Source organism: Phaethon lepturus, unplaced genomic scaffold, assembly GCF_000687285.1.
Source record: "Phaethon lepturus isolate BGI_N335 unplaced genomic scaffold, ASM68728v1 scaffold28610, whole genome shotgun sequence".
In the NCBI taxonomy this organism is placed as follows: domain Eukaryota; kingdom Metazoa; phylum Chordata; class Aves; order Phaethontiformes; family Phaethontidae; genus Phaethon; species Phaethon lepturus.
The window spans coordinates 1-9,812 of record NW_010514475.1 but is presented as its reverse complement, the minus strand read 5'-3'; the positions used below and the strand labels follow the sequence as shown (position 1 = coordinate 9,812).

General features: G+C 40.0%; 1 protein-coding gene across 1 annotated transcript in view; it reads right to left on the bottom strand.

The window, feature by feature from the left end:
- The window catches only part of LOC104625469 (E3 ubiquitin-protein ligase RNF170-like), a gene marked incomplete at its 3' end in the record, with an annotated part of 21,461 nt that extends 13,619 nt beyond the window's left edge, over nt 1–7,842 (bottom strand). Inside the window, exon 1 of the mRNA XM_010293104.1 lies at nt 7,828–7,842. Within this exon, the coding sequence (XP_010291406.1) occupies nt 7,828–7,842 (15 nt within the window). The remainder of the gene's footprint in view (nt 1–7,827) is intronic.
- Between the last annotated feature and the right edge of the window lie 1,970 nt (nt 7,843–9,812).

Sequence of the window (9,812 nt, the reverse complement as noted above, 5' to 3'; positions counted from 1 at the left end):
TGCTGAAGCACTGATAAGCTAAACAAAGCACTTTTCAAAGACTAATAACCGGATGGGATTTGTAGCATAAACAATGTTCCTTGTTAGTCACCAGTCCCCGGGGCATCTTCCTCACTTTGTTACAGATAAATTGGCAACAAATGAAATACTGTATGTGATTTCCTGCCTGGGGTATGCATGCGTGCTCGCATGCCAGTGTGATAGCTGTCATTTATTATTTATCCAAGTATGTACACAAATCTACAGTGTGATTTAATTACTTATTAAAGGTGCCAGACTGACAGATTCAGAAGCTGGAGATGTTTCTTTATCCAGAGAACCGGCACAGTGTCAGCAGTAGCATCCTCTCCATGTTCTAGTAAAATGCTTCTCCCCCATGGACTCCTCAAATACCTAAGCATAGCTCTTTCTCTCCAACCTTTTCCCAGCTACTCTGCTCAACATGTTAAATTCATAAAGGCTGCTGACAAAGATGTCAGTTACTCCTGTGATTTTTAGACAGGAATGTTTATACACTGGAAAATTGGTTTGAACACATTAAGTCCATTTTAGCTAGGCCACTCAAGCATTTGATTACTGCTAACTCAAAAAAGGATTTGGATGGTTTTAATACAGAGGTGAAACTCTCTCTAACTAAATAATAGCAAAAAGATTATAGATGTTTTGTAAAGGTGAAATGAGCCCAGATTTCCTTTTACTTGCCAGGGGCTGTATGCATAGTGCTGTGGCTCTTTTGCAGTCACTAATGCCCTTACCTAACAAACAGACACGCTAGTCTTGGGAACTGGTTGCTAAATTCTGCGTTGTTTCAGTAAGCAGGACTCTGGTTCCATTTTTTATGTCACTCTAAACGCGTTACTGCTTAGTTACCATTACAGTTCAAAGCACTTCCCCGGCCCGCAGGCACAGCTGGATGCAGGACAGCAGGAAATCTGCAGTCTTCTCGCACTTTCATCAGCACACAGTCTTTAACAGGGAAACAGATTTTATTAGGCTTAACTCATCAAATTTGACCATACCTGTTTGCAAGAGAAAGACCATTAAATAATAGCAAGGTTTCCTTCACATAACTCCAGAATATTTTGAGAAAAATAACAGACAGGAGAAAATCTCCTAAACTTCTATGAAGCTATACGTTAAATCAGTAAAAAACATGATTGCCCGAGGCCAGCCATTCCTATTGCCTTGCTAACTTTTCTGGTCCCAGGACATGCCTGAAAGTTGCAATCCTGGATCCATTTTGTGTAACTGTAGTTGTGCTTTTTTGGTGCTTGATCTTTGAGGCCTTAAAGCACAACTAGAGTGCTTGTCATTTTGGCTTTGGAGTTTGAGCTGGCAAACGCTTACATGCCTGAGTTATCTTCCATAGTTGAATAGTGCCATCAAAACCAACCTGTCTGTTCATGCCAACCATTCATATTACTGCATTATTATTTCCCAATTTTACAAATAAAGTTTCTTATTCTACTCCACAAAAGCCTACCTAACCAAAAATTGGGGCTCAGAAATACAAAGATGGGACTGAGAAGTACAAAGATGTAAAATAACTCTTCCTGGCAGTGTTTTGGAGCAGGGCCGGTGTAATGGCATTTGACACAAACCAGGGGGCTTTCGGCTGAGATGGAGTTTTGCACTGTGAACTCTCAGTGTGTCCCAGCTGTGACCTAATTCCATCCTGGGATGTAAGAGCGGTGGCTGCTGGCTGCTGGCTACGTAGGCAGGCTTTACAGTGTTCTGCTGAAGTGAGGAGCTGAGCCACTGGAACCGCTGTGAACCCGGTTCCTACGCAAGAGCAAAACATGTCAGACCATCTGTCTGTGAAGAGCATCAGGAAAGCAAGAGAGAAAACTCTTTAAATGGAAATGTAAGTGAACAGCTAGTAAAATCAGACAATCGTAACTTCTATCTTAAAAAAAAGATCTGAGTGCAAAATGTAATTATGTTAGAAATGCCAATGAAAAGAATTGTAACCTCCCTGGGACTGCTTAGAGCAAGCAATCTGCTAAAAAGAGACCCTCTCTGCTGTAGGAGTTGCCTTTCACTCTTTGGAATATGCTATATCAAAAGAATCTTAAAATATGAAAGAAAATGTGTTCAAAATTTTTAGGCAAATCAAAGCTTATTTTCAAAGAAAAAAAGAAAAATGACACTGATATAAAAATGACGGGAAGTCTGAATTCAGTTTTGACACGTGCATGCTAACTTGCTTATTCGATATAGAAAAGTTGCAGTGAGCATCAAAACAATTAATCTTATGCTTTCCATACCTATAGCTATCCTGCTCTGTTTAGCTATGGTTGGGTTTTAGACATTTCCGTGTTACTTAATAGCAAGTGATAGCTATGACATTTTCACCTTGTCCTTCTACTTTTGAACACAGACTTTTTCAACTACAGAATACTATTTAAATACTCCATTTAAAAACATGTCTTTTAGTAATGTTTCACGTCAGTTTATAGCTGCTGAGAAAGGAATACTCTTTAATACCTTAGCTGTTAATTTTCAACTTAAAAATAGTGGAAATAAACAAGTTATTAACATTTTAATCAGTGACGCTTGAATACTGATGATAATGTTTCTCAATAATAAGGTAATGGTATACAATAGGTACAATGGAACATAGAGTTTTGAAAATTATTTTGTGTTTAGAAAGATTGGAGATATTACAATAATTAGTTTCGCTGTGCAAGACTACATACCAGTACCCTGTCACAGAATCAATCTAAAGGGATTACTTCTTTTTGGAAATTAAGTGTGTGATTTCCCTGATCCTGAAAAAAACATGCTCATGGGCTTACTCATGGAGTAATCCCAGACTGTGGTGAAAACTGGAGGTATTTGGTGCATAGTAGTAAATAAGTGCAAGGTTATTCTCAGGATCAGAAGCTATAAACCAAATGGTCTTGTTGGGACACAAAACCACCTGCCAAACTGGTGCCTTAGTCAAATGAAGCCACAATATTGCACTGCCTTTGCAATGCACCTATGGAAACAGGATTTGAAAGCGTGAATGTGGATTTGTTTGTGACAAATACAGCTCTGTCATAACTCATATCCCAGTACTGAATTTTTTGATACTGGCAGCAACTGAAATTGTATCTGGGAAATTTAATACATGTGAACTTTTAAAGCCAGGAGCTGCTACCATGACAGTGCAAACAGTTCCATGATGTCAATTAATGTCAGTTGGCTAATACTGGAATTGCCAAAGCCCACTTTCACTTGTGACCTTGTTCACTGAAAAGAAGATAAGAGTACTGAAATAGAAGTACAGATATCTGTGAGAAAGTAAACAAAAAGCCAGAAATAGAAAAGCATAGATATGAGACTGACAAATTTTGGAGAAACAACCAAGTCAGCAAGGGAACGTGCTAGGAGGGAAGGTTACAGGGACAAAATGAGGTCTCGTTGAGGAGAAATGATGTCATAGAGGTCTAAATATTTTATCCTCAAGTCACTGTTCATAAAACTTCCCTATTCTGAGATGTTTCCCTGAGATAATCGAGGTAGATCATTCCTTAAAGATGTTAACCATTTATTCTCCTGCTGTACGAAGTCAAAAGGTACAATTACAAAGATGTAATCTTTTTTATAAATGTAGGTAGGTGGTTTTCCACTTCTGACCTGCTTTGTTTCCAGTATAGCTTTTTATGGAATTTAATGAGATAGCACGACTTTTGCCTCTGTGGCATTATTTCCATCTTTCACCTACCCCCTTTCCCCCTCACCCCCCAGGAATTACATTATACTTAAAGCAGAAATAATCCATCATTCTCTGCATTCATCTTTTCTACTTCCTCAAGGAGTGACCAGCTAAGGTAGTCCTCATATAGTCCATCTTGTCTTTTCCTTTTTGACCTTGCAGGTGAATTTCCTTTCTCCACGAGACTTTAGAGACAGAGGACTGGCCAGAGACACTTGCATATATAGTTTAAAAAGAAGCCACTTCTCTGCAGAGCCTGTGGCTCTGAAGAGTACTAAGGCAAGTAACTTAACAATTGCTTCAAATCAAGTCCAAGCAACCTCTCTGTTCACCCAGCTCCTTTCCCCTTCTCTTCTTCCTCCAATAAAAGATAAAAAAAAATCTAGGAGGACCCTGCCAGGTTTTGTTAATTTGTCTCATGCATAAGATTAACAATAGATTCCTATTTTGCAATTTAATATTCTCTGTATTAAAATGTGATCGGCATAGCTCATGTTAGCAATACTTTTAAAGTAACATCTGTTTCAGTTTATCAATGCTTACTTCACTGACATATGGTAAACCTTAATATTTTAATAAGTACTTGCTATTTTTTCTGAAACTACTATAATAAACTAAATAGACTAAAATAATAACACAATAATTGTGTTATTATTTTGTGTAATGGGTGTAGATGCATTTGTACACTATATACACATGCACCGTATCACATGGGCTAAGATAACTATACCTGAAATTCTGTAACCAAGGATGCCAGAATTACTCCAGTCAAAACAAAATTCCTTGTAAGACAGACTAGAAATGCCAGTCTAAGCCTTCACGGTTTTAATGAGATGACTATTTCTTACCACCATTAAGTCTGTGAGGATCAAAGAAAATGTTCTTTGAGTTAAGATGCACTAAGAAAAGTCTATAGAGGAGCATAAATGGCTCAGGCATTCCAGGAATCCCACTGGCTTAAACAGTCTTTTAATAAAAGCAAGTGTTCTCATAGTTGAATGACTTCCAAGAAGGGCCTCAAGTGATGAAAGTATTTCCATCTAATGTGAAAATACTTGAAAGATGCTTATTCCATGTGAAAATATTTCCACCTTTCAGAAAAGCCTGAATACAAGACTCTTTTGATGACTATACTCTCGTACAAGGTATTAATTTTCAGAGTTAATATACAAAAGATCCAGAATTCCTACTCTTTTGATAATTCATAGATTATAGTGACTTTCATCTCCTATAACAGCCAGACAAAATATTTCAGAGTATTTTACAAAACAGATACTTCAGTTACAGTGTGAAGAATTTTACATTCATCATCATGACATTGGTCCCATTTCCCTCAGGGCATAATTGACCGGGAAAGTACGGTAGAGCATCATCAGAGAAAAAGCAATGGAATCTCCTTCAAACACATCACAGCACAGCAGTCTTCCTGGCTAACAGTGCAATATAGACATCCCTATATACCCTGTATCTTCCTACTCCCCTCTTGCTGAAAGCATCAATAACAGCACCTCCTGCCCTCACCAAAAATCATTCAAGAGTATAGACCAAAAACACTGTGAAACGGTCAGCTAGTATTTCAGCCATCAGGACTGTCTCTTTTTACTGTTTCTGGTTTTATCCTTTCTTTCCACCTCCTTGAGCCGTTTTTCTCAGATAGAAACAAGAAGGTTAAGTATCATGTGCCCAAACAGCTCCTTTTCAGATCATAAGGTTTTCTCTGTACCTCAACCACTCCCCGCTCTGGGCGTTACTACTCTCGTAAAATGCAACTCATGGCGAGATTGGAAAGCAATAGTAAAATAAGCCGTTCCTCCCTGTTTTTACACCCGAAAGGAGTAAGATAGGGATTGGTGTGGCTCTTTCTTACAGCTGACGCAGGTCTCGGGTAAGTTTCTACGGGGCCATCAGGCCCTGGGGTAGAGCAGTGATCACAAGACAGTGCTGACTGCCAGTGACCTGCAGGTTTTGGAAGCCTGGTGTGTCTCTTGTGCAATTGGGAAACACAAACCTGCATGAGACCAGCTAGATACTGCTAACGTTCAGCCAGTCAAATAATGCGAGGTCACATTACTGTTTTTTTTCTTCATATTTTGTGATTTTTAGGCATTCAGTTATGCTGAATAATCTTTATTTGATTAGAATAACTTCTAAGTTGGCCATATTTGGAGAATAAACAGATAGCCAACACCTTTTTCATGAAAATCTAATAACTTCCAATACACATAGAGCTTGCTTCAAAAGGCAGTGGGAGTGTATATGCCAGGAAGATGTAAGAAATTATGACATGACGTAAAGGGACGTGTGGCCCAGGGAGTAGAGCAGGTATCAAATCAGTTTGCATTGTGTAATAATTAACTGCATACATTTTGGCAATCGGTTAGTTTCTAGTTTCTGCATCTGAAAAATTCAAATATGCCTCAGCGCCACAGAACACCATGGGTCTTATCTGAGGCTTATAAAGCTTTTGAAAGATGCTCAGGAAGTACAAACTTCCATAAACCGTAGCAATCAAGCTACTAAATATGACTGAAAAGCTGAGGATCATTTTTCATCTCATGTATTCTAATGGCAAGAAATGTGCAAGTTACATTACTAACCACCAAGTGTCACTGTTTGGTATTTTTACATTCTGACATCTTTGTTCCCAAGTGCTTAGAAAATCCCTTTTAGATGTAGTCCTGTAAACGAGGATTTTCCAACAAGAACATTTTTAAACTACAAGAGACAGGCATATCTGCCACACAAGGTACAGGAAAACTCAAGTGTCTGGATATGCTGCTTTCTTGAGCAAGCCACTAAGTAATGTCTGAACTAAATATTGGTTGTATTACTGGATACAGTAATGTAAGTCCCACTGAAAACAAAAAAACCTTAGGAACCGGATTTTATTTTTAAGCCTAGCAATTTAAATTATTGTAGCAAATGCCATTCTTCTTTTTTGTTAAGAAAGGCAGACAATCCTTACTGAAAGATTGTCAGATGCTTTGTCAAAGAAGGCAAAGGATGCACTATCAAAAAGAGTAAACACATTTTAAATAAGTTCCTATTGTGAGAAGTAATTCAACCTGACTTTAAAATGTAGTAACAGCGGACATTAGACATCAGGAGATTGAACCGCAGTCCTGGCATGAGGTGCCAAGCTAGTCTTCCCCGTTTCTAGCACGTTAATATAGGTCATAATCTTTGATCGGCACAAAACCAGAATTTGCTGACAGACATTCATCTCAGTCGTAGCTCATGAAGAAATTTCCAACCAGGCTTAAAAAATAAAAAATAAAAGCAAACTACCTTACTTTGTATAACTTATATAGCTTCCCTTTGTAAAGACTTCTTCTGCCCCCCAGCTGAACTCTGGGCACAGCTTGCCAGTGCTGTGGCGTTCCTGATGTGCCCCTGTGTAACTGCAGTTGGAAAGATGTAAAATAGCTGCGCAGATTTCCACATAATATTTGTATTATAGTTCTCTGTAGAATTTGGTATGCCGTAAGTGTAACGTTTCTTAGAAAGATCCTTGCTGTATGCTAACACTGATTTATCTGGGTGAGCACTCAGTCATTCGGAGTCAGCCGTCTGACGTAGATGGAACAGCCAGGAGTGCTTGGGTGAGCCAATCTCTTCTGACATAATCCCAGATTACCAAACCTGTACAGTTTGCCTGTTATTTCAGATGAGTGCCTCTCCCACAGATCTCAGCCAAGCCATATCGCCAGCATAGCCATCCCTTATGAATAATGATTTCTGGATCCTTTTGAATGAGGAGCAGCCCTGAAACAGGGGTATTAGACCTTGTCTGGATATGATTACACTCCACCGTTCCCTCCTATCTGCACTTTGGTCCTTTAGTGAAAAACTGTTCTCTGCAGTAGCTTCTGCATGTATGGAAGATGACCCCACTGAAACAGAGGATCTTGTCAGGGCCCTGAGTGCACTAATGAACCTTAATGGCTGCGCTTGGTGCCTCCATCCACACCCACTGCTCATGGGCCACTCTATTTAAATTCAGCCCTAGACCTTCAGCTGAGTCACAGCCATGCCTATGCCTGGCTATGGACTCCAATGATCTGGACCGTGACCTGTGAAAAGAACTCCCAGCTTGACCACAAAACTGCCTTGTCACTCTGTACCTGCCTGGTGACCATGGGACTATGCCTGACTCTGGTGACCCTTGCTGGCCTTGACCCTGACTGGAAGGTTGCCTTCCGGGCTTCACCTGGCACTTGCCTCATCACCATGAACTTGCCTGACCATCTGAACTCACGGTTGAACGTCCCTGGACCTCCCCTGCTCTCCTTGCTCGGGTACTGTGGGATGGGGCCCTGGCTGGTGAAGCTCCTGTCCTCCTGGCTGCATTCTCACTCTTGGCTCTACGTTCTCTGGAAAGCAGCTGGCTTTTGCTGCTCCCTGGCTTATGTCGCAGAAACCCAGGAAAGAGGTGTTGCCTGTAAAAACTGTATAAAGAAAGCAAGTGTGTGAGAGGTTGAATCTGCAGAGAAAGTGCATGTGAAATCGAGGACTTGAAATGCAGAATTACGTATTTCTGTGAAAGGAGTTGGAGGAAACTGGGTAAAGGTTGGTAGGAAGTGGTAGATGCTAGGATGTGATACTTCCTGAGAAGTGAAAGGACATAAAATTATAAAAAGGAGAAACAGTAAGCAAATGGAGTAAAAGAAAAATTAACAAAAGCTAGTAGAAATCATAAAGGAGGGAAAATATTAAAAAACTAAAATGAGCATGCTCAACAGCACAAATCCTAGCACAGAACTCTGTGGGATTTTACTGTAAAAACCTTTTATTACTTATTCTATTTTTAATAAGGATTTCGATACTCTTCCATGGTAACCAATTCTCTTCTTAAACCTTTGGTGAAGGAAAAAGCCAAAGGGTTTCCAGAAATCCAAGTCCACTCTTAAGCCTTTATCAATTCTGGACAGCACTATGAGGGGAAATAGTCATGTAAATACTGTTTACATCATCCACCACCATTTTAATCTCTGTGAGTCAAAGTAGAATCAGTAACAGAAAATTAAAGCATGTATCTTAAAGTAGAATAACCAAAAAAGAAGAGCATATGATGCCTGTAACAGCTATTAGTCAAGTTGTTCAGTCCACTCTTAGGCTGACCTACACACCGATGCGTTTAATGCCATCCTGCACATTCCAGTAACAACAGGCAATGTAAGAATCTTCATAAAACAGAATCAGCTAACAAAAAATAATGGTTCAAATCAATTAGTAAAAGAGGCTGTTGGAGAGAAAAGTTACTGAAGTTCTTGTGCTGAAACGGCAGAGGGACAGAGTAATTGCTTCTTCTTACTGTAAGGTACTTAGACTTTTCTCTGGAGCATCTGAGGCAGGGTATTATGTAAGGTAAGATCCTGCACCAGCCATACCCAAGATCTGATCAAATAAGATAGTTTTCCCTATGAGAATACAGCAGAGGAAAGCAAGTGAAACAATTCTGTTGTTTCTTTATGAAACAAAAAAGGTCAAACAAAAAAGTACTCCTCCATTTTAGACATCATGTAGTGAAATGCGTAAGATGAAAAGAACGTGCTCTGTGCCTGTCTGGTGGTGGTTGACGTCCCATGCAGGCAGTCATTACAGGGCCGCCTGCGGAGACTTGGCAGCGTGCCCGCGCACTGCCAGGTGGATGAAAGGCTCGCTGGGGTTGAGCAGTGCCCCTCGAGCTGCCAGGCCTCCTTTACCACCCTTGCTGGGAAGATTGCCACCCATGAGATACTGGAGTCTGGGTTTCAGGTAGTACTAACAACAGCCTCTGAGGCTGAAGAAGGGAATTAAAAAAATAAAAAGAAGACAATATAAATTAAAAGAGGTAAAACTGCCATAGCCCTTCTCAGTCCCACCTACATGGTCGGACAGGGGCATGTTACCCCACATCCTGCAAAAGGGTTAAAACAGTTGCTCATCAGCCTCATGCTTAAGCGTTTTCCATCCTTTTCCTTACCAAAAAAAGGAATTTATATTTTTGGCCTCATTTCACAATGGTATTTTTAAGCAATTTTGTATCCTGCTCTGAAAGCAACATTTGTGGCAGGTACAGGTGCGCTGACTACACCGTAGCAACAGCAAAGCCTGAACCATGCCAGCC